This window comes from Rhipicephalus sanguineus, chromosome 1 (genome assembly GCF_013339695.2).
Source record: "Rhipicephalus sanguineus isolate Rsan-2018 chromosome 1, BIME_Rsan_1.4, whole genome shotgun sequence".
NCBI classification, from domain to species: Eukaryota; Metazoa; Arthropoda; class Arachnida; order Ixodida; family Ixodidae; genus Rhipicephalus; species Rhipicephalus sanguineus.
In genome coordinates, this window is record NC_051176.1 from 258358450 (window position 1) to 258383846 (window position 25397).

A 25397-nucleotide genomic window follows, 5' to 3' on the forward strand; every position below is an offset into this window, starting at 1 on the left:
CATTTTCAATTGGACGTTGACTGTATTTGTTTTTGGGAAGTTCGAATAGTTCGAATAGTAAAATTCCAGTGCGAATCGAATCGAATAGCAAACACTATTCGAAAAATATTCGAAATTTCGAATATTCGCACACCCCTAGTAATTAATATTAACTGTTTTCAAAAGAAACAATGCGGGACCCAAATATCTACTGCTAAATGCTCTGTTAAATTTCAGATTTAGAAAATTAACAAGACAGATTGATTAAACAATACTTTTTGCAATTTGATGTATTACCTTAGGCATGCAACTTATTGCAGCAACTCATTAGCATGCAGAAAAACAAGTCATCACAGCTATGTGCAGAACAACCCATCGATTTCTTTGACATACCTAATTTTATGAGTTGGGAAGGTAAGTACAGCTACAATTGAGAGCTTTCCCACTGATCTGGGAAGCCAACATTTGGCACATGAAATAATTGAGCCGTTCAACATATAAAGCCACGTTTGCGCTCACTACATAGCACGAACAGCTATAGTTAAAAAGGCAGAAGGCAATAGTTTGTTGCTATTTAACTAGCATGTCAAAGTAGTAACCATCGCTGGAAATGAAATTTACAACTGTACATGCAAGAAAAGAAGAACTCACGATCCACTTTTGCTCTTTTTGGCAAATTCTGGACTTCCCAATGGTGTGGCCTCTACAGGTACCGGAGTATCGGCAACGTCGGTGGGTGGCTTGACATCAGGGGCAGCTGAAGTTCCATTGACATCAAACCCTAGCTCTTCAGATGTCAGGTCAGCAAAGAATGGAAGGGAGCCCTCCAATGCCAATAGCTGATCCTGAAATGCAGTAAAGAAACCTTTCTTCAATAGGTTCTCAAAACATACAATATGCAGCCAAGATATAAACTACGTGTCATATAGCATGTGACATTTAACTCGGAAGAAGAATTAACGGACATGCAAAGCACAGCGATAGGAATAAAGATGTGCACTCAAAATAACCAACAACCAACTCTAAAAATGACAGTAGATTGGCTGTTTCTTTAGCAATTCAGCATGCAATGACATGTTTCGGCAGTACACAATGTGCTTGTTTGTATCATTTTCTGAGACTATTTTTCCATTAGCAGTGTAATCTGGCTAACACACACACCAGGTGTTGTCGTTCTCTCTTCTGCTATAACTCATATATATGTTCTATATGTATACCATTCCGACAACCTATTCAAAACAAGAAGAAATACCTTGGAAAGGAGCTTGTTTCCAGAGTACCACATACGCTTCGCAGACTTGAAGTACACAGTGTCAGGTCGGTTGTAGGTCATTGCATTATCACACATTAACTTCAAGTCTTCCTGAAAGCAAATGTATATTACACCATAAGTTACCACTTTATGGCCATGGCAATGACATAATTGGCCCAGGTCACTTAACAGCAAAAAAGCTGTGTTCTAGAGCAGTTACCAAGCAACGGTTCAGAAAATATTTGGAGCAGACACCATGCCTTCCCTTTAAGCAAATGCACCTTTATTGTTTGAATTGTTATTGCAATAAAATGGCTATTGTGATAGTTCCTAGAGCAAGAAAGCACTTAAAATTATATGCAGGCGCTATTAAAGCCAGTGAAAGGTCAAACGTCCATATCTTAACTTGTACACGAAATTAATGAATGTAGGAGATGAGCTGACAAGGCAGCACTGAGGCCACAACGAGGTCACTTCTCATGTAAAAATTTTGGCCCACAAAGACTGAACATAATTAAGGTCAAAGCCATCAGTTTACCGCAGCTACCATAAAGCAATCATCAATGTGGTATATTACACGATGTCACCGAAATAAAATAATCATATCAATAGCAACAAAATGGTGCAATTGTAAAAGTGGTAACGACTAGGATATCAAGGGCACTTTTTAACCCTTTGAGGGTCAAAGACTTACATGTACATCATTGCATGTATGTTTAAAACGCGTGCCTTTTTCGATTTCTCTTGCTTGGCATGTGCTGCCACACTGCGGGAATACATGGAATTTTTTCCTTGCGCAGATGTCTCTCCCTTTTTAACACGAAAGTGTTTTATGCCGGGGTCCACCACAGCTCCACTGACGTATTTCCGTCATGGAAATGACGTTGTAAAATATAAAGACTAACCGTGGGCAAAGAAAAAAACCAGAAGAAAAAGTTCCGTCACCGGGAATCGAACTTACGACCCCTCGCTCCGCAGCGCGAAACGATTTGGCCACGGACGGTACTTCTTCACAATGCTCACGGTGAGCTATTTATATACACCATTTGCCGGTGGCGGTACTCAGGAATCGGCGTTACAGCATGTTTTCTTTATCACTAACGAGATGGCGCAAAGGGCTCGAAGAGCGTAGAAGAGCGCGCTTGAAAGGTCGTCGCCGTTGCAACGAGCGCCCGCGTCTACAGGGCATGGTCGCTCATGCGTGCGCTTATCTCATGATCCCGGTGGTTTGTATGTCTCGCGTTGAGAGCACAAAGGTCACTTGGCTCACTGCAGCGGCCACTTATGCGAAAGGAACGCAGTGCTCACGCAGAAATAAGTTACAAATGTGACAGTTGGTTCGCTCTCATCTTGTGTATGTTCGTTCCGTGCGTCCTTTCTGCTTGAGCAGTGCGTTGCAAGTTTCGAGCTGCTTGCCGTTCTTCGCGTCACATTACAATTTGTTGCTGTAGCATTCATTCCTTCGCCCTTGGGGCGAAAGAATGCACAACAAATGCTCAACTACGTCTGTGAAGACACGTTTCACTTTCGTGTTATACTGATTCCTATGACAGAGGGATCAGCCATGTTTTTTTTTATGCTTCACTACAGTGGTGTGCCGGCTAGTTTCGGTTTCGTTCTTCAGCCGGTTCCTGCTTGTTGCACCCGTAAAACTGATAGCTTTCCAGTTTAGAATCTTTCAAAAGGTGACTGATTTGTTACTCTCTCGTTTATTGCTCCCTCGTACGCGATTACGCCTATTTCCGTGCAGGTGCTGATTGACACAAGCGATGCTGCTGTGGTTGCATTTCCTGTTTTGGGGACTCACAAAAACCGCTTTCGTCTCGCTGACGATAAGACGAAGGATGATTACAGTATAACCTCGTTACAACGGATCTGTTTACAACAGACATTCGGATATTACATACCAATTTGCGGCGTTATGCCGACCTCCGTATTTGTTCCATTGATTGAGCTTCGTTTACAACGGATTCTGGCACAACGGACATTCGGATATAATTGACTAGAATGTCAGGCCAGCAAGGTGGTCAGGACTCCTTTAGAGTGGACTTTTCTACAACGGACATACCAAATTCAATAACTTCAGACTTCAAACATCGCTTAGCATACGTACGGGAACAACGCGCCGCGGATATCGACGTACCGATTTAAGAATGAAGGCTGCCGATCTTCGGTCTGTCAATGATCAGCTATGCCTAGCTGTAGCGACATAAAATCGGCACGCAGCGTGCTTGGTGTTGTGTTTTGGGACGCTGACGCGCGAAATTGCTAGCCGCTGCCACCGCTTCTCCGAGTGGTCGCTGCGCGGCGAGCTTGGCCGGGGGGGTGGGGGGGGGTCGGGGGGGTCCGCTGCCAATCCGCAGAATGATGCCCATCCGCGGTTCTGGGGAGCCAGCGAGCGATGCGATTCGTTGCTTGCGACGAAGGACATTGCGGCTTCTTCACTTTCGAATGTCCGCTAGCGCGATGTTCTTGCCGGCAAAGTTCGGATTTGTCACGTACATCGGCACCGTGAGCGGAGTTAGGTCTAGCCACGACATCGAGTAGAAAGCTCGGTTGCGATGTGCGTGGCCGCGGTGACCGATGTTTCAAAGTACGTCATGCTCGATTGCGAGTACAAAAAGTTGTCCCGCGGTGGTCTTCGTCATAAGTTGCGAAGTGCTGATAAGAAGAACCTCTAGCAGCGGGTCCAACGAGTCGACACTATTACAGTCGCACGTCTGTGATGTTCGCGACGAGTGCGGCGCGCTATGGTAATCTGATGATTGAGCTTCCGCTTGCAGCTGCCAAACTAAAGCGTTCTAAATTATCCTCGACCCGTGAACACGGAACGAGTGCGAACGCATCATTAAGTAGCGCAATTTTCGACAGCCACGACCTCGCGACGCACCAGCGGCAGACGACGATCCCGAAGCGAGCATCACGGCAGAAGCAGCCAATCGGAGGCCTTGAATTGAACTTCGAACATGTGCTTTTTGTACGCTTGTTACTGAATGGAGGAACTAGCTGAAACTGAGAACTTGAACACGGAGAAATGCTCTTTACGACGAGCTCAAAATAGTGGCGCCCAGTTGCGCCGTTGCCGAGCTATAATATTGAAAAACACTGTTTATTTTTATTGCGATAGCAATTATATGGGCAGTCTTGGCTGGATTTTGCCGTCGCCGTCGCCGCCGTCATGCACCGTATATGTATAAGTATGTATATATATATAAAGGCCCCAAAGAAAAATAACTCAGAAAAATGCTTCCGAAGCGCGGAATCGAACCAGGGACTTCTTGCTCCGCAGCGAGCGGCGCTATCCACTACGCCACGAAACGCAGATCCTCCACGTAGCTAACGGCGAGCCTTATATACACACCATTTAGCGCTGGACGGACTCAGAGACAGAAGGCGATAATAAGCATTTCTTCATTACCAGCGAGGTGGCGCTAGGAGCCCGACGGGCGCATTTAAAAGTCGTCGGCGAGCTCGCTCGCTTCTTCTTATATTTGCGCATGGGAGAAGCTTGCCCTTCCGCTGTCTGCTCGCGCGGTTTTCTCGTGGCGCGGGGTAGAGGAATGTTTCACGCTTTCACCGTGATGTCCGCGCTCATGTTACGGCGCGTACGAATGTCACTCGAGCTCAGGGACGCCGCTAAACGAACAAACAGAAGATGAGCGCGAACTATCAAGTGTCACAGCTCGACACTTGAAGCACGCTAGTTTCCTTCGCTGCTTCGGCCGCCTTTGCAACAGAAGCGCTGTTCAAACTGAGAGTATCCATTGGCGAGCCTCACTTCGTATAGCATTAGTTCCTTGCTATCGCATTCATTGCTTCGCCCTTGCGGCGAAACTGACTTTTTTTTCTATTTCCGCAATTTTCGCCAAGTCGGCAGATGGCAAAAAAATTTTTTTGTATCACTTCTACATAGTCTTCAGTGCAGATATTTTGTAATCAGATAGAAAATGGGCTACAGAAACTGAAAATGCGATTTTCCAGAAATCGCATTTTTTTTGGTCCCCCGTTAAAAATAAGACCATGTTTATGCCTCGTAATTCTCTCCGGTTATAACAGACCCATTCATTGTTTACGTAAAAGTCTGTTGTAACAGTACTTGGATTTTACATACTCCCTTTACAACAGACCAAAATCCTCTTCACTATGAACGTCTGTTGTAACGAGGTTATACTGTACATGTTTTCGACTTGTTTCCGCTTTCCGGACGCGCTCACAACTACACAGTTTTCTTCAGTGCGCTCAACCGAGCAGTTCGCTTTGCTATGGAAGTGCGTGCCGGTTTGTCTGCCACAAGTGAGTCTACAGTTAAACCCCGCTACAACGAAATTGACGGTGCTCGGAAAAATGTTCGCTTCGAACATTTCGTTGTAGTGAGAACGAAAAAAATATGGCTGACCTGAGCTAGTAGAACAGTGAAACTTTTATTTTGAATTGTGTCTGCTGCTTCCTTTGCGTCCCCAGCAGCATCATGACGCGATTCTCATATATATGCATAGCGACGCCACGTTGAAAAGCACGCAGAAACAACGGCTTTCGCGAACGAACCGAACAGAAGCACAGGTGCGACACGAATTGCACAGTTGCACTAATACGCTAACACTAGCTATTCGGTAACAACGGCGACATGCAGGCGTGCTATCGCGGAACGATGACTTACGCCTTATTCTATGCTATTCTTATCCACCACTCGCGGCTGGCTGATCCCGTTGATAACGCGGACGAATTGTTGCTCCAACCACCAGTCGCACTGGACAAGCGCGAAAAGCACGAAAAGCACGAAAAGCATTGGCATTGGAAAAGGCATTGTTCCGCGACTGCACCCCAGGGCTGCTTGCGTTGATAACGCGGATGTACCGTCGCTCTGACCACTACCAAAGCGTGAAAAGCACGAAAAGCATTGGAAAGGCATCGGAAAAGGAACCGTTCCGCGATTGTAGACAACTGTGCTTTGGCTTCGGATTGTCTGCGACTACGAAGCAATTCAAGCCAGTTGCGAAAGCAGGACAGTCTGATCGCCGTCGCTATCAAGCAATGGCGGCCCCCATGCTCAGTCAACAGCGGCGGTTTCTGGTGGTGCCAACACACGATTTAGACTTTGAATTCGTATTTTTACGTTCTAAAATGCATCAAATTGTCCGAGATTGTGTTTATTGCACGGTAAATTAAATTTTTGAGCCCGGAATGGCATCGTCAAATTTCGTTGAAGCGGAATGGCAGCAGAAAAAGTGTTCATTGTGGCGAGCATATTTATGCATTGACTCCTATGGACTGTTGATGGGGAACCGAGAATTTTTCGTTGTACCGGAAATTTCGTTGAAGCGGAGTTCGACTGTAGTGGCAATTCCTCTAAACCGCTGCTCGACTGCCGAAACAGAATATGATTCAGTAAACGTCAGCCCGTCATACGAGGAGTTACTTACGACTAAATGGGGCCCTGTAACACTTTTCCAAGTAGCCATGTAATGGCTTCATTAAAGGAGCTTATGTTCTCATGAATCGACCACCGCAAAAGTTTTTAGAGTCCGTCCAGTACGAGCGGAGTTACAAGATTTGTTGCACGCTGCAATTGCTTTCTCTCTTCTCTCGTCCCGACGAAAACGCTGGAAGCTAAGCAGGGGGGATGGCACGGGGGAAGAAGGTACATCATGCGCGCCTCGTGACCTTGAAAACTTTGTTTTCTTTGAACGTGCAGCGTACTTTCAGTGCGATCGGGCGTGCAAGTGACAGCCTCCCGCGACGGCCGCAGTAACTACCGAGCGTGCCATGTTCAAATCAGCCAATGGCGTGGAACTTGTGTCAGTGACACCGTAAGCATCATTTTTGTCGAGAGAAGAGGAAGCGCTTTTTAGCTGGCTTTGAGAATTTATTATAAATCTCAGGCTGTGTGCTGTGCTAAATGTTTGGCTTGCCTGTTCTCAGGAGCCTCGACTACAGATCGGGAGCATTATCTGACCGTGCTGAAAAAGTGTTGCAGGGCCCCTCTTTAAAGGGGCCCTCCAACACTATTCAACCCCCCATTTTTTACTTGCGGGTTGCGTAGACTGATGGCTGGGGATAATTTTAGCATAAGTTTAAGCACCGATATCAAATTATTTAGTATTTTAATCACGCGTTGAAGTCGCTACATCGCTGCTGACCGCATCAACGCGTAGTGGCGCTTGCCAGAACTATTGCGGGCGGAAATGACGAAGATGGGCGCTGGCCTATGATTGGATAAATGTAACGTTAGAAGTAATAACGGCGTTGCATCAAAGTTAAGATTACTATTGTGTTTCGTTTTTCTTTTCTGTGCTTTTTCAATGAACTCCAAATAGCCGCCGTCGCAACAAAAAATATCACTACAACCACAAAGTATGACAGAGGCGCCGGTTGCCTTTTCGCCTCTGGTGGCTCTGGCTTTCTTTCTTTTTTTTTTTTTTTGCCTGCGCCGGTCGGATGTCCATATGAAACGCTTGCCCCTCTTCCTTCTTTTTGCGTCTGTACGTTTGCGAGCTGCCTCTTTCCGCATGTGCGGTAGGCTCATGATTGTTGTTGAAACGGTGCAAGTAATCCTCTTCGTTGAATTGTTGTCGCTGCACACTTGTAACTCGTCGGGCTGCTCACCGAACAACCCGCGTAGGGGCGACCGTGTTTAACCGCCCATGCCGCTCCACAAATTCCCTTCTCAGAATGAGAAGAGGGAATGACATGGAATGTCGTTGTAAGGAACAGCAGACAAAGCCTCCCCAGCCTCGCTACGAAGCAGTAGCGCCCGCTCAAGTTCTGACAAGTCAGGAGGAACCACGTTTGTTACTATGGCAACGACGTCAACAATACGTTGGAAAGGAGAAGCAACAATGGTGTGCGAGCTTCCCCTACGTAAGAGCTTTCAGCCCATTTCATTGGAGCGCCATCCGACATCACAGCAGAGAGTGAAATGTGGTCACGTGACCCCGTGAAAATCGAGTTGAGGGCAGGCATTTTTTTTCTTGTATTTTGAATTTTCTAAATTGAATAACTTCGTACTGCGTGCCGCTATCGCTGCCGTTCTTGCTGCACTAGTTCGTCCGTACTTCAGTCTACGCAATCCACGAGTAAAAAATGGGGGGTTGAAGAGTGTTAGAGGGCCCCTTTAAGACTCTGATGTTGATGAGTGAGCGACATCTCAAAATCGTGCGCAGCGAGACGATGCTGACTGAATCAAAAGTGGCTTTTCTCCTCCTGTGTTTCTACTTAACGTCACTTTGTGCAGTTATTTTTGCACGTCTGTGAACTACACAAGACGTTTATTTCAACGCATAATTTTTTAACAGTCGTATAGGTTTTTTTTTTTTAGAATTTACCTTGCTGTTACTCGCGAATAAACCATGAGTATGTAACAACACAAATCATTTTTTTCTGTCACTTTATGGTTACCAAAAAAATTTTAGACAATTTTTTCTTATATAGATTCGTCTGAAGACTAATTCGGCAATAAAAAAAATACACATTTTTGGGACGCATTTTGCGTAAAAAATTGACCCTCAAGGGGTTAATAATATTTTTCTTTAACGAGAACAAAGATAATTTTAATGGAAACAAAAGAAATTACAATCATTCTTTATTTTGTATACTAAATAATTATGAGCCAGTTTTTTTCAGTGTGTGTCTTAGCTGAGTTTCACACAGATTACCTTGGATTTTAACAGAGCATCTGTTAGAAGGTCCTGGTAAGGGGGCCATTTAAGCAGACTAACTCAATGAAGCAGAAGAGAGTGATATGTCACAAGTTTCATTTGATCATTATATGCTGAAGTGCTTACCCTGAACTCACTGACACAGGTATATTCACAGTCATCTATCTTTTTTCTCATCGTACTAAAATCCATAGGATTGTGTATGATTGTTGAGTAGCCAGGTGCAATAATGTCATTCACAGGCCAAGCAAAAAACTCTTGAGGGTCTCTCCTGGAAAGACAACAGCAAAACAATTTATTACCAAATAAAACCAACAAGGACAAAGCAGACATCCTCACAACATTGGTCTTACAAGTGACAATGGGAAGAGCCTAAACAGCGTTACCTGCATAGCATGCCTACCCCACGGCTTGCAGCACTTAACTTAGTTTACCGGAGAAAAAAAACTATCGTCGTGTGCACGTGGTGGTGGTGGCAGTACGTAATAAGCGAGGTGTGAAGAGCACGTTTCAGGCTAATTAAACATAAGAGTGTTGCGTTGCGACTGCACTGAGAACGAAGTCGTCTGAAGACAAAAATTGTGGCCTTTACTCTGCTTGTATGCAAAATAAGTAGAGGATTTATGTATTCATCAAGAAAATTAAAGTGTATTGATGTAACGGACACATTGTTTTTTTTGATACTTTCGATAATTCGGCATTCAGTTAAATTCGGACATTTTTTACAGTCCTGTGAAACCCAAATTAATGATCTTTTACTGTGTCACTAATAGTCCCAAATGAAGCCATTGCCTGCCTACAAGTGCCAAAGCAGCCAAGCTAGCCAAACCGTGGGCACCAGCAATTGAGTGTTGATTGAGGAAGGAAAAGAAAAAATTACAGATGGTCCGTCCTTGGTCTGCCTCACACTGAACACTTCTTAAATGTCTTTTGCCACTCTATGCTGGTGTTATGCAGAAAAGCGTACTAAGATTAAAAAGGGAATTGCAGCTGTTACTGGACACACCACATTTTGTCTTGCGCCGTGTATTAACAAGTACCAGTATGATCACTGACGTCTAAGAACTTAGAAACCTGGTGAAGAACCCTTTAATAAAGCTGCATGCCAAAGTGGCTTTGCGATCACAAAACGAAGAATTAATCTACTGAGTTTCCTCTCACATGTACAATTTAAAAATTGAATTCATGTAGCGAAACATTTTTTCCTCTTGGAATACTATATCAGGAATACATTTTCCAACAGCAGTACACTCTATCGAATATGCTATGCATAACGCAGAAGTTTTGGTTTGTGGGGTTTAACGTCACAAACCAACTCGGGCTACGAGAGAAGCCATAGGCAGAGGGCTCCAGATTATTTCGACGATTTTTGGTTTCACGTGCACTGAAATAGCACAGTACAGGAGCCTCTAGCATTTTACCTCTAACGCTGAAGTCTTGTGCAACTGGAATTTTGGCACAGGACCATTGTAGCCCTTCAGCCAGTGCTAGCTACTGCAAGCAGCCGAGAACATCCCAACAAAAGCACTGGAAAGAAAGCAACTTGCACTTTGTGCACAGAGATGTCAAGGCTAATTCCCAGTTATGCAACGACTGACAGCAGTGCTACACCCTACTTCAAAAACAATAGGCTATATTACACAAAGCAAGCTCTAGCAAAAGTGGGACTCAGTCCGACACACAGAAAAGTCGCCGTTGAGCACACTAGTTAAAAGATTTGGCCAGCAGTAACCCATAGGCTGGCAGAATAAATATATATACAGTAAAAGCTCGTTAATTCGACTCTCGTTAATTCGGAAAATCGGTTAATTCGGACACGTCATCTGGTCCCTGTAAATATACGCTTCACTCTATGAGACTGGGCGCTCGTTATTTCGGACAGATTTGACCGCAAATCGGATAATTCGGCGACTTTCGGGCCGCTGGCGAGGCTCAAAAACAAAAAAAAGAACAATTCGGAACAAAAGTGAAGCTCAAACGCAGCATCGCCATGGACATCAATTATCGACTTGGCTTGACTGCAGACTGGCTGAACGCCTTTGCTTCGTGTGTGGGTTTGGCGGTGCCATTTTTTTGCTTTGTTCCTGTTGGTGTGCTGCATCGTTGGAACGCCGTTTTATCGAGGAACGATTCAGTACGGCTCCTTTAGCTTGGTTGTTGCTGGTGCTTTTGTGCTGACTTCTCGTGTGAACACACTCTCCGCCGATGGCAACACCGGCGAAGCGGCCCAAGTACAAGGCCAAGGACTTCACCACCAAAGTAGAAATTTTGCGTGCCCTGAAAAATGGGCTCTCCTGACGAGAAGTTGCTCCAGTGCCATGACGTCGACAAACAATACGACATGAGTCTCCTGAGCACAGTTAGCATTCTTGCGTATGTGTGGCAGAACACGCCTGCGCATGCCATTGCCAACTGTTTCAGGCACAGTGGTTTTGTTGTACCAGACTCCAGCGATGCCGCAGTGGCCAAAGTGTCACCGGACGACGGTGCCGATGACGGTCAGGACTTCGGAAGTGTTATGCCTGATGCAGTGACACTCCACGATTATATCGGCATTGATGATGGCGTTGCCACTGCCGGCTCTCTGACTGATGAGCAAATCATCAAGGAAGTGATGCACGGCGACGAATCCAAGAACGAAGAGCCTGAAGAGGAGCAGCCACACAGGCCCCCTCGTACTGTGATGGAAACCGTGGAGGCCCTCGTCGTCCTTGCAGAATTTTGTTTTGGCACTGCAGACAGCATGCGAGCTGCTGAGCACCTTGAAGGCTCAGAAAAATTGTGCCCGCGCGAATTTATGCTCGAAAACAGACAAGCATCCGCGATTACTTTGTAAAGTAAAGGTATGTTGAAAAAACTCTTGCATTTATTGTGTTTATTTCGACCATTCGATAATTCGGACATTTTTTCCGGTCCCTAGAAATCCGAATTAACGAACTTTTACTGTATTCATGCTTGCTCACCAACATTTTCCCGAGTTACGTACTTCTTTGCATTCACACTCATGGAACTCGCATTTCTGCCTGTACTAAAAATACTTGCCAACTCTCACTTTTTAAAGCTCATTATTTTTACGAGTAAGAAAAACAGGGTTTAAGGGTGAGGAAAGGAAACAGGAAGGAGGGAGAGAAAAAAGGAGGTTTGGGCTCGCGATAGGAATAAAAGGATGTATTGGTGTTGGGTGGAGATAAAACAGGAAACATAATTTTATGGTAAGCAGGTACTGCAAATCTAATGCGGTGCTCAAATACTACATATTTTGAATACCTACCACACTCCTTGTTCAACGTTGTCTTAGCACTTCCCGCCTCCACCTTCCCTTTAACTCCTGTCTTATTTGAATATGATTATGAGGAACACCATATGATGAAATACATTAATTTTGATCCCCCAGGGTCCATCGCTAAGATAAGCACCTAAGTATGTACATGGGCATTTTTGTATTTCACTTATATCAAACTTTGGCCGCTTTAGCATGGAATCGAACCTTCAGCCTCATGCTGAGCATCACACCACCAAAGCCACTAAGCCACCATGGCGGGTCATTACTACATTTGATAAACAGTGTTTAATAACTTACAGTAAAATTAGAGAAACTTCACAACAATATGAATATATGAAGATGCAAAGATCAGTGTATATTAATAGTGAAAATGGCTGTTCGTTATTTGAAAACTATTCCACATCTTCTTTGTACTTCATTTGATTGTCAACATTATTATTCACATGCCTCTCATTTCGACACTTTCTTTAAAGAGCGACAATTCACTAACTGTTGAAGAAAACATGCTTCCAGAAAGTTCATCTGGGTTTCGAGACTTACTTTTGAAGGTTTTTCAGAAGATAGTAGAGCAGCATCTGCAGGGGACTCTTATCAGACTTCTTTAACGTACACGTGCGAGGGTCTCTTATTGGACGTTCAGCAGGTGGAGGCGAAGGCTCACGTGGTGCTGGCACCAGCTCTTGACGGGGGCGCTTGGCTGGCGGTTGCTCCACTGCATTAGCCACTGGCGGATGCTCTTCACTGCCCAAGGAACATTCATGTTCACACTTCCGCTTCTCCTAGAAAAATGGAGGAAGAGAAAGTGACCATAACCACCTGGAGCAGTTTATTACAAAACCACAAGCTGCCCAAAGAAGGTAACACCAGTACAGAATGCCATGAGAATGATTAAACACAGTACTTATGTGTCATTTTAAAGCAGCACTATTTCATATATACTAAAATCATTCATTAAATGGCTTACACTATAGTCCATTCACAGCTAATTTCATCATCTTTTCTTACAGCACTATACCTAGTGAGCAAGAGACTTTCCTTGAAACTTGAAGGTTGGGTTGAGTATTATTAAGTGGGTTGGGCTAGAAAATACTATTTCATCGCACATCACTTACGCTTTGCAGTTCCATCTCATAGTTCATTTATATTAACACCTTGAGCATTTTACTATTCTGACCAAAACTGGTGTCATCTTGCTTTATTTAGTATTATTTTTCATGGCATGTTTTACTGCAAGATTTTCTTTTTCCAAAACATTTCTATAGTGTTTTCGAACAGGTTGTATTACAGTTTATGCACGAAACCTCAACTAATCAAATTTATATCCATCTGTCCTCGCCAGAAGCAGTACAATCGAAAGCAAGAAAAATGTTTTATTTTACAGTGTTTGAATACTAACTATGCTGGGAAGCAAGTTCAGCTCCAACCAAAGAGCCCGATGTGAAAAATACGGTCTTTGAGAACTGACATAATGCTGCCATCTATGATGTAGTGGCATGACAATAAATGAAGCCTTCAGGCACTGAAAGAGTGTTGTCACTGATAAAGCAAAATACAAACAGTGAAATACATGCAATGACAGTGCTGACGAGGTGTAGTTACCTATGTAGTAGAAAAAAAAAATGTAGACCCGCTCCGCATGCCTAAATCACTTTGAAAACAGGAATGAGCTTGGCTCATCCAAACGAAACTTTACCTGTATCACAACAGAATATTTCACCCATAACGTTATAAATTACCAGTATCACAGAACAGGAAAACTGCTGTGGATGGCACAGCTTGTCCAAAGTATTTGGGGGCTATTGGAATAACTGTTATCAAGCACTCCTCTAAAAACAATAGAGTTACCCTTCAATAGTATACATGAGGACGTCAATGGCATTGTTTGCACCCTTTCCTCAAGAAGTCAACAAGCACAACTTATTTTAACTGCATGCAAGGAATACTGTTGCCCCTGTGCAACTCTAGTGAATGACAGTACTTCTCCTTCACTGCAGCCAGCTGTAGCTTCCACAGAAGTGCCTGGTTTTATGGAGACAGCAGTGGTGAAAGTGAACCACGTATCAGCAGTTGAGTAACTTATCACTTCCTGAGAAAAGTATAGCTCTTTCAGCAGAGAATCTGAGTTCTAAAGACCCTAAGAGGAAACAAAAACTTAAATGAGATCCTCAAGAGGAACCGTGTGCTTTTTGTAACTGTACGGTACAAATCCTTGCAAAATTCATGCAACAGGCAACAACACTACATGCTCAAGAATTTTTTTCCCTTTTATAAGGAAGCGTTGCAGGGTCCCTTTTAAAAGGCAGCACACACATGTCTATGCTGTTGTGTTTGGTGACATACTGATGGAAGCTTTTCAGGCACTCAAACTTAAATAACACCCACGAAAGGCTTTCTATTAACACCTTCAATGTATTTCTGTCATGCACGTAATCCTTAGATTTGATTGCCATGCGGTACTAACAAGGCCTTTCAACAAAATGTCCGCACTTTAATTCAAGAATGCTGTGGAATCTAGCACATATGCAGCAGCCCTAAATATTTTCAGAGACCTGTAACATAGCGACGGTAACAGTGTCCAAACATGGTTTCTCCATGAGCTTCTCCATGGTTTCTCCATGACCCGACATGTAGTTTCTCATGCATGTCAAGTAGGAAGTCTAATAAAGTTACAAGTAAAGGCATGCAACTTGTTTATAGCCCACTTGAACAACTAGCGTCACACTCCTACCAAAATGCGGAGCCTACACTTTTTTTTGTAGGCGCTGTTGTTTTGATGATTTCCATTTAAACTCTTTAAGCTTCTGCTAAAGGCTAACGCCATATACAGTGGAGCCTCGATTATATGACTTTAAGGGGATCACGCAAAATTGCCTTATAATCAAAAACTAAGAGTATAGGCAATGACGCTCAGTCTAGCCCCAAAAACGGGTACAAACCGCCTTAAAAACCCCGCAGCACGAACCTGCACTTCTCCAAAGAAGATAGATTAAATTATCTTTAAAAATGACAGCCAAGCATTTAGCTGAAGGAGGTGTGAGCGAACCTTTATTCTCACCTTTACGGAAAAACCATGTCTAACATGCATCTTCTTACCAACAAGATGAGTCTGGAAGTTGCCTGTGTGTCAAAGCAAAACCGAAACCACGTAGGCAACAGCCTCCTGCCAGAGCGGTCAGATACAGTGAGCTACAGTGTCATTGCCATGATTAACATGATTAACACCTGTTGTGTAGATAATATTAATGAAACACTTCTCACATTATTTCACGATGCACTGCACAAGGCCTGAAAGCTAAGTGAGAGCCACTGTTATTACTGCACCTTATTACTGTAGCATGAATAATGACTCTGAACGATGAGACTATGCTATTTGTGATGTCTGATGAGGTCATCTAGTGGTAATCCACCGAACGTCCGTTAACTGACTGGAACAGTTGTGAAACAGGCCATTCGGCCAACAACATTGTACATTGGAAAAGGAACAAGAATAAAAGAACAGAGGGCCTCGCGCTCTTTGTTCATCGGCGTCGGACTGATGTGGTCGTTTGTTCGAGGGCTCTCGTCGAACGCCGTGCGTGAGCCTCGGTTGGACGGCGGGGCGCGATCATAGCTACATGATCGCGATACAACAAAATGGCGACGAGAAAAAACTTGTGAGTGCAACGCTTCAGTTTACAATTATTTACGCTTGACTTCAGTTTCCTGTGTGCGTCACTCGTGCCTCTTCTGGAATGATGTCAGTCATAGCTCCAGCACCGTTCTTATCTGCACCTGGTAACCCTCCAGTGCCGTGGAAGCGATGGCTAAAGCTTTTCAAGGCGTACTTTGTGTCGGTCGGAGGCAGCGACTGGTCAGCAGAGCGAAAAGCGGCTCTTCTCCTGACATCACTCGGAGCGGAGGGACAGCGTCAGTACTTTAACAATGAAGAAGTGAAGCAAGCAGCAGCAGCCAGCGTCCCTACAGACGCAACGCCCACAGCCCCGCAACCTCAAGTTTCAACTGCACCGGTTTCGACATCTGAGCGTCGCACGGGAGAATCGGACGACTACACGGAGTTACTGAATAACTTAAACCTGCTCTTCGAGGATGCAACAAATTTCATCGTTGAGAGGCATCAGTTCTGCAGGAGGCTGCAACTGCCGGGCGAGCCTTTCACCCAGTATGTCGCTGAACTCAAACAACTGGCGTTGACTTGTGAATTTGGTTCGACATTCGACGAACGCATACGTGATCAAGTCGTTGAAGGAGTCTCCAGCCCAGCGTTGCGCGAGCGTTTCTTGAACGCTGGCCGAACACTTACGTTGGCCAAGGCTGAAGAAATCGGCAAAGCTTTGGAAGCAATACAGCAAGCTAACGCTGTTTATGATGGAGCACCAGTCCAACGCATCGACGAATCTGCAGTGCAAAATCGGACGCTAGATGAGCAGTGTGTCCTTCAAGCATCTTATGGATTTCGCGCGCCCGTTTATGAGCCAGATAGCGTTCGATGCAACTACGCAGCAGCGGGCTTACGCCATGGCGTCCGTGCAGCAGAAGAAGGTGCCAGAAGCAACCAAGATAACGGTCATCGATCCTTTTGCTACCGTTGCGGTTCCATGAAGCACAAAGCAAATGCAAGAAACTGCCCAGCCCGCAGTCAACAGTGCCACAAATGTGGGAAGATTGGACATTTTGCGGTTGTTTGCCGTCAACAACAGTCCGCAGAAGTGGGAGCGTCGCAAGCCGCTGTCTCCACTGTAGAAGAACATGTTGTCCTGAATTCTCCACATGTTCTTGGCGTAGAACTGCCACGTTACAAGAAGGAAATCATCGTCCGCATAACATTTAAAGGAAATACGCTTCCTCTTCTTGTGGATATTGGCGCTGCCGTATCCCTCGTAAATAACGCCGATTTTCAGAAATATTTTGCAAGATTTTGCACCTTGTCTCCTTCAGCGCTGGGTCTTCGGGACTATTCTAGCAAGTTGATTCCTAGTCTCGGCACCTTCGAAGCGGAAATCGAATACAGCGGTACTCAAGCAACTGTGACATTTTACGTCACACAGAAAGGTACTTCGCTGCTCGGCCTTGACGCCATCCAGAAGCTACAAATTAATATTGTAGGCTCAACCCTGACTTGCCTTCACACTACTACAAATCATTTGGAGCTTCCGGAAAACACGCCTCCAGGATTTGAAGCACTGTTTTCAGAAGGCCTTGGATTTGTCAAAGACTACGTGCAACAGATCAAACGCCGACCGGATGTAACTCCCGTGAGTGCCAAACTGAGACGCCTTCCTCTGGCACTCAGACAGCAGGTCTCTGACGAACTAGCACGCTTGGAACACGAAGACATAATCGAACGCGTCGACGCATCGGAGTGGGTGTCTCCACTGGTGGTAGTGAAAAAGAAGGATGGATCGCTGCACCTGTGTGTGGACTTGCGGGAACCCAACAAGGCCATCGTAGTCGACGGTTACCCTCTTCCGCATACCGAGGAGCTTCTGCAACTGCTCGCCGGAGCCACATGGTTCTCAAAGCTGGACTTAGCCTCGGCATACCATCAAGTAGAACTTACAGAAAACAGTCGTGAGTTGACAACATTCATTTCTCATGAGGGACTATTTAGATTTAAAAGAGAGTGTTTTGGACTAGCTTCCGCCCCAGCTACGTTTCAAAAGCTTATGTCAAATGTTTTGAAGGGTTGTGCTAACGTAGTCTGTTATTTAGATGACATTTTGGTTTGGGGAAGGACCAAGTCGGAGCACGACCGCAACTTGAAGGAAGTGCTATCACGCATTTACAACACAGGGATGAAATTGAATCATAAATGCGTTTTCGCAGTGCGAGAACTAACATTTTTGGGACACAACATTTCGGCTGAAGGTCTCTCTCCCATGGAATCAAAAATTAAAGCGATAGTTAGTGCACCTGCACCACATGACATCAAGTCCCTTCAGTCATTCCTAGGATTGACCGGCTACTATGCCAAGTTCCTACATCATTATGCAGATTTGGTGGAACCGTTGCGCAAAATGCTCCGACAAGGTCAGTCATTCGAATGGACGGCTGAAGCTCAGAAGGGCTTTGACCAGTTGAAAGAGAGGTTGGCATGCAAACCTGTTGTGCAGATGTTCAACCCTGAGCTACCTGTCATAGTCACTACGGACGCGTCGGACGTCGGGTTAGGAGCGGTCTTACAGCAAAAGGAGGGATCACATCTTCACACAGTGGCCTTTGCATCACGCGCCCTCTCACCGGCTGAAAGGAAATATTCAGTAGGGGAACGTGAAGTGCTTGCGTGTTATTCGCTTGCGAAAAATGGCACGTGTATCTGTGGGGTAGACGCTTTACACTCAGAACCGATCACCAAGCATTAGTTGCTTTACTATCAGCTGGAGATTCTGGTCGTCGACCATTACGCATTTCTCGATGGACAGCTCGGTTACTGTATTACAACTTTCAAATAGAGTATTGCAGAGGCACGCAAAATAACGTTGCAGACGCTTTGTCAAGACTGCCCATCAACGAACATAACGCCAGTACTGAGGAAGAAGAAGAAATAGTGTCGCTGGTAACTTCGGCAGTTGACAAAGCTACCGTACAGGCTGCTACAGCCAATGACCCTACGTTGACTAAAGTAATTCAGCAACTCAGTAAAGGCTGGTTACATAAGAAGGCGCTATCGGCTGACCTGGTCCCATTTTTTCACATTCAAGATGAATTGTCCCTGGTAGATGGTCTTCTAATGTGCGCAGATCGCATAGTAATTCCCGAAGTGCTTCGCTCCACTTTTTTGCAGTTGGCACATGAATTGCATCCTGGCATAGTCCGCACAAAGGAACTTCTAAGAGAGAGATACTGGTGGCCTCATTTAGATAGGCAAGTCGAGGAATGTGTCAAAAATTGTCTCATATGTCAGTCAGCAGATAAGTCGGCCAAACCGGCCTTTGTGCCTTTACAACCTGTTCCTTGGCCAGATCAGCCCTGGCAAAAGTTATAATAATAATATAATAATAATATCTGGGGTTTAACGTCCCAAAACCACGATATGATTATGAGAGACGCCGTAGTGGAGGGCTCCGGAAAAGTTAGCCATGGATATAGTCGGACCCTTGAACATCACACCCAGTCCAACTTATGCAATTACTGTCATGGATTATTACTCTCGATGGCCGGAAGTATGTTTTACTTCCTCCACGACATCGCACGACGTCATGGATTTTCTTAAATCTCTCTTCAGCAGAGAGGGATTCCCAAGCCAAATCGTTACCGACAATGGTCCTCAATTCATTTCCAAACCGTTCCAGGATTTTCTAAAGGAAAGAGGCATTCAGCACTGCAAATCATCGAATTATTATCCGCAATCCAATGGCTTAATCGAACGGTTTAATAGAGTACTGAAGGAAGCCATACAGGTCGCACAGCTGGAAGGCAAACCAGTGAAACAGACCGTTCTGAAGTATCTAGCCTTGTATCGATTTTCACCGCATGCGACAACGGGAGTTTCTCCCGCAGTACTTTTACATGGCCGACAGCCTCGAACAAAATTGGATTTGAGTAACGCGAACTCAAAGTTCCGAAAACCAAATCTGCCGCAGAACGTAACTACCAATCAGTCCCATAATGGAGCGCAATCAGAGGACAGTTCATTCCTGAAATCGCAAACTCGCAACAGAATAGAGAGTAAGCAGCAACAGATGAAAGCCTATGTCGATAAGCGTAGAGGCGCCAAGTACCCCTTAGTACAAGTTGGGGATTTTGTTGTTAAAGTTCGGTCACACCGAACAGGTACAAACAAATACTTAGGCCCCTTTCAAGTCATGCAAAGGAGAGCTCAAAACTCATTTCTACTTAGTGACGGTAAGACTTGGAATGTTTCGAAATTAGTTCGAATACCGCCGCGTGCAGCGACTGATGAATGCCTTCCACACCCAGATTATTCATATGCCGGACTAGCTCGCTATTTCGGCTGCCCGCTCACGGACGAAGGCTCTGATGTTACCCATAATGCCACAAATATTCCGCACAGAAATACTCTGACTGAGGTAGATGTACCAACGCCTGAATACCTGCCATCTACCGCTGCAGACCTCTGCAACCAGGAGGGGGAAGATAACGCGATGCCACCATCAGCTGACAGTAGCAGCGAACAGGAGGATTCGAACGCTCAAACTGGGCGTCCAGTACGCAAGCGCCAACCGCCAAGATGGACCAGGGACTACAAGATGTAGTTTTTAGCCTCTTGATGCGAGGTCTTGTAATTTTGCTGCTCGGTGCATTAATATGTCTGTTGTGTTTCTTTTTCTTTCATTTTGTTGTTCTAATGTGATAAGTACCTTCCAATATTTTTTATCATTATTTCTTTACTTTCGTGTGTGAATGTCATATTTTCAGACATGCTTGTTGTTTAGGATGTAACGTTGTTATTCTGCTTTCAATAACTAAGAGCGCCTTTTTCAAGGAGGGGATGATGTGATGTCTGATGAGGTCATCTAGTGGTAATCCACCGAACGTCCGTTAACTGACTGGAACAGTTGTGAAACAGGCCATTCGGCCAACAACATTGTACATTGGAAAAGGAACAAGAATAAAAGAACAGAGGGCCTCGCGCTCTTTGTTCATCGGCGTCGGACTGATGTGGTCGTTTGTTTGAGGGCTCTCGTCGAACGCCGTGCGTGAGCCTCGGTTGGACGGCGGGGCGCGATCATAGCTACATGATCGCGATACAACACTATTCAGAACAGGTCATGCTAACCTTCTTTTCAGGGTCCTTATGGTGGTGGTGATGATGGCGATGGTGGTGGTGATGGTGGTGCCTGTGCCTCTTTTCCCTGTGTTCTTTGCTGCTGGACTTCTTCTTTTTCTTCTTCTTCGATTTCTTGTGCTTGCTGCTGCTGCTGCCTTCATGAGCATGACAAACCATGCCGGGGGCCTCCACACGAAATGCTGCTGGTGCAGCTGTTGCAGCCATAGGTTCTAGCTGTTGCTGGCTTGGCGGCACACTGTGTGGAGAGGCTACCGCGGATGGTGACGGCACAGGTGTCTGCAGCCCACCCGTGCTCCCACCGACCTTGAGAACTAGTTTCAGAGATTTCTCCTGGCGATCTGGAAAAAAAAAAAAAAAACCTGCATAGTCATCTGTGTGCTGGGAGAAGAGTTATAAGCAAACTCAAACACCCTTCTCCACACTTCTTTTTGTCTAGCCAGACACAATGTACAAGTGCTCCTATAAAAGAGTAAAAAAACAAACAATGTAAGACTCTATAACCTTCTAACAACAACAAAAAAAAAACTGTTGAACGAGCTAGGAGCGATATCCACTCCTAGTGGAGAGCTATAGAGTAACTTTGTCTGTCTGAGGTTCTTCAATGTGCACTTAAAGCATAGAACAAGAGTGCAGAAGCTTTGGAAGTGTTCTTCAAGTAGGAAGCTCAAATATTTGCCTGGTGAGGAAAGAGAATGCTAAAACTTTAGCGCAAAACGAGAACAGCGGACAAAGAAACGACGAAGACAAGCGCTAATTTGCCTGGTGAGGAAAGAGAATGCTAAAACTTTAGCGCAAAACGAGAACAGCGGACAAAGAAACGACGAAGACAAGCGCTAACTTCCAACTATCGTTTATTAAAGCAACACACACATATATACCTGTCATGTGATTACACAGATATCAGTCGAACGCAAAAGGGGACACTTATATAAATAAAAAGCAGCAAAACTACGCAGGACCTACACGTGCGGGTTAATTTAAGTAATCTAGTTCCTTTTTTGTTAGTGCGATGCACGGCTTGCTGATGCAGCTTCCATTAGCAATCGCTGCTGCCTCAATGATGAGCCCGATGCTACCCTTAGGGTGAGATGCCAACGCTGATGTACTGTCAAATAAAGGCACGCAGGCAGCAGTGCGTAAGAAGGTGGCTGTGATTCTATACCTGCATGGTATATCGCACAATCTGAAAAAGACTGGTCAAAGAGCGGGGATATCAGTTGTGTTTTCAGCGCCTAATAAGTTGTCGCAGTTATGTGCCAGAACCAGTCCTGTAGGAAGGCCTTCCAATAGCTGTGAAATTAGGCACCGAAACAAACTTGTCGAATGTGTGAAGGGCGTAGTGTATCACATCCCTTTGTCTTGTGGTCAAAGTTACGTCGGACAGACAGGCAGATGCCTGAATGTGAGATTGCTCGAGCACAATCAGAAAGTGAAAAAAGGCAGTGATGGTTTCTTGGCGGCTCATTGCGCAGAATGTAAATGCGTGCCTTTATTTGACAGTACATCAGTGTTGGCATCTCACCCTAAGGATAGAATCAGGCTCATCATTGAGGCGGCAGCGATTGCTAATGGAAGCTGCATCAGCAAGCCATCCATCGCACTAACAAAAAAGGATTACTTAAATTAACCCGCACATGTAGGTCCTGCGTAGTTTTGCTGCTTTTTATTTATGTAAGTGTCCCCTTTTGCGTTTACTGATATCTGTGTAATCACATGTGACAGGTATATATGTGTGTATTGCTTTAATAAACGATAGTTGTAAGTTAGCGCTTGTCTTCGTCGTTTCTTTGTCCGCTGTGCTCGTTTTGCGCTAAAGTTTTAGCATTATGGAATACCAACTAGGCCACTCCCACACCTTGCTTGAGGAAAGAGAAGCAGGGGAGGGAGGGTATTAGGGGGTCAGCACTCCCCCTCCCTCCCCCCTGGAATCTTAACCCCTTGCCCCTCCATGAGCACCAGGCAGCTGACCGTATCTCAGTGTAGATGCCCTGCATCAAGGAGGGGCAAAATCATTGCACCACCCCCGACATTTGTGCAGGCATGTGTCTTAGTTTGCTTCCCTGCAGCGTGCAAGTTCACACCTCATTTACCCCTTACTATAAAAGCGCAAAATGCAGAACACAGCAGGAAAGAAAACACTATCTTACTAGCAAGTGGGGTTTTAAAGAAAAAATGAAAATTATTCAGGAACAAAAAAATGAACTCTTCCTGGAAAGAATCTAAGATCTTGGAGTAATCGAATATGAAGAATAGATGTGCATCCACTGCTGACATGTGGCAGGTGTGTGTAGGTAGGAGGTATTGCATAGGGTTACTATGCAGATTCTTGTACTCTGCTAAAGCAGGCAAAGTTTCTGCAGTCTGTTCGTGCAGTGATTACAGTTGGAATGGATATTGGTTTTCTCCTGAACAATGATAATGGAATTTTACACCCAGATAGCGAGGATCAAAGAAGGAGTTCCAGTGATGGAAGCCACATTTTGATTTTTGGAGCAGATTCTGGAGCAGAAAAAATGTTAGTTTGGAGCAGCTATTGGTGTTTTAGAAGCAGATAGCAAAATATTCCAGACTCCTGGAGTTCAGGCATCATTTAAGCATCTCATAAATATTAATATTTATTATTAAACATATTTCCCACACAATAATCACTTTAAACTGCAAGATAAATAATTAAGCGGATGGTCATTCAACACAAAGTAAGATGAGCAACATATATTTAAAATACCAGCACTGTGGCAAGAATGATATAAAAGTGATAAAGCTGAGCACAAAATTACAAAAGTAGCCACAGTCACATGTAACTACTGCCGAAGCAGCAGTTTAAAATCAGTATGAGCTCAATATGTTATTTTCATATTTCGTCAAAATAGCCAGCATTAAAAAGTTCAAAAATAAAATAAGCTAAACGAGCTATACACTTGAAATGCCAGTTCATGTGGCATAAATGAGGTCAAAGCTGATAAAGTGGTAAATGTAGTCAATCAAATATTAATGCCGTCAAAGCAGCAGTAAGTAATCAGTGTGATATCGAACTAATCTAACACACATTTGACCAAAATAGTCTGCTTGTCAGGTATAAATATACAGCTAAATCAGATATATATCGACAATACCAATACATGTAGCATTGTAGATATGCTAGTATACAAGTTGCATACTAGATGATAGTATACAGCTTGTTTTTGTTTTCGTTTAGGCTTGCTAGATGGTCACGCGGTTAAAGTTCACTGTTTTCAGTTTCCCAGATCATTTTGGAGCAGCATTTCTCTTTTGGAGCAGTTTGGAGCAGCACTTCCATCACTGGGGTTCTCATGTGCCCTTCCCTCACTTCTGAAACCAACCTGGGGAATGCTTTGAGCGGTACCACTTAGTTTCAAAGTACTGCTGAAGGAGTAGAATAGAAAAGACCGGAGAAAAAATAAATATCTTGCTACCATTTGCATATGTAAGTGTGTTCTCATGTGGCACCTAAAATTAGCTAAAAGGTTTTGGACTGCAAAGAGTCCAACACACAGTGCAGGAAAAACTACATGCACAGGATCCCCCAGCTATGCTGTGTATTTGTTGTTGGCTCCAGAAAAACAAGATGATGCTGAAACACTAAAGCCACTGGTGATCAAAAGAATGTCTATGTGACATTTATGTTACCTGTTGTGCCACAGCTACAAATCCCCTTGAAAAGTGAAAACTTTGCCTAGACAGGCACCATCTTCCTTCAATTACTGGCTATGCTAGACTGATGGCCAACACCAACAGCATGATTGACAACTCTGCTGCCTTAAGACTCCTGTATCTCTAATATGCCACAAGTCCTCACACCTTATTGAGGATAGACTATTTTAAATTAACACAAAACGAAGTCCGCTATGTTTTAAAACTGAAGAAAAGTCAACTTGAAGATTATAAAAAATGCAGAATTTTCTAGCATGCAAAAGTATTTCGAAATTTTGTGCCACCACATAATGAATTGGAACGTAACACAATGAATCGGAATGCTGACATGCTTCTAATGGAGCAGAAAGGTTTGTACAGTCTTTCCAATCAGCTTTATAGTTTGCATACAAAAATCTTTATTGAAAATTGGGTGCCTTCCCTTTACATATGAATAGACTTTACATGCCAAGCAGGTGTAGAGTGCAAGCATCAATGAGGAATTATTAGTGTAGCTGAATTTTTTTACTGCAGTTTAATGCTCTTTTGAAAAATTAACTTGCTGCGCTATTATCAGGGTTACCTATTGTCATGTCACTTATTGTCACACAAAAGAACTGTTATTGCCTGTTAATAAATTACACATGAGGAATGTACCATGCTCGCTTGACCTGGCTATTACATATTAAAAAATATATATATATAACAGCAGCACAAGGAATGGGACCAACAGCCTGAGACACTAGCACTTTCTGCTAGTTGGGGCATCTTGAGTGATAATATACTTAACCCTTTGAGACGCTATGTACACAATTGTGTACACCACTT

General features: G+C 44.3%; 1 protein-coding gene across 2 annotated transcripts in view; it reads right to left on the bottom strand.

Moving 5' to 3' along the window:
• The window catches only part of LOC119378714 (bromodomain-containing protein 7), a 62357-nt gene that overhangs the window by 34726 nt on the left and 2234 nt on the right, over positions 1-25397 (bottom strand). For both annotated transcript variants that reach the window (XM_037647753.2, XM_049411522.1), the window contains exons 2-6: positions 20907-21256; positions 12710-12948; positions 9013-9157; positions 1232-1342; positions 631-824 (exon numbers count right to left, since the gene is read on the bottom strand). In XM_037647753.2, coding sequence (XP_037503681.1) covers positions 631-824; positions 1232-1342; positions 9013-9157; positions 12710-12948; positions 20907-21256 — 1039 coding nt within the window. The remainder of the gene's footprint in view (positions 1-630; positions 825-1231; positions 1343-9012; positions 9158-12709; positions 12949-20906; positions 21257-25397) is intronic.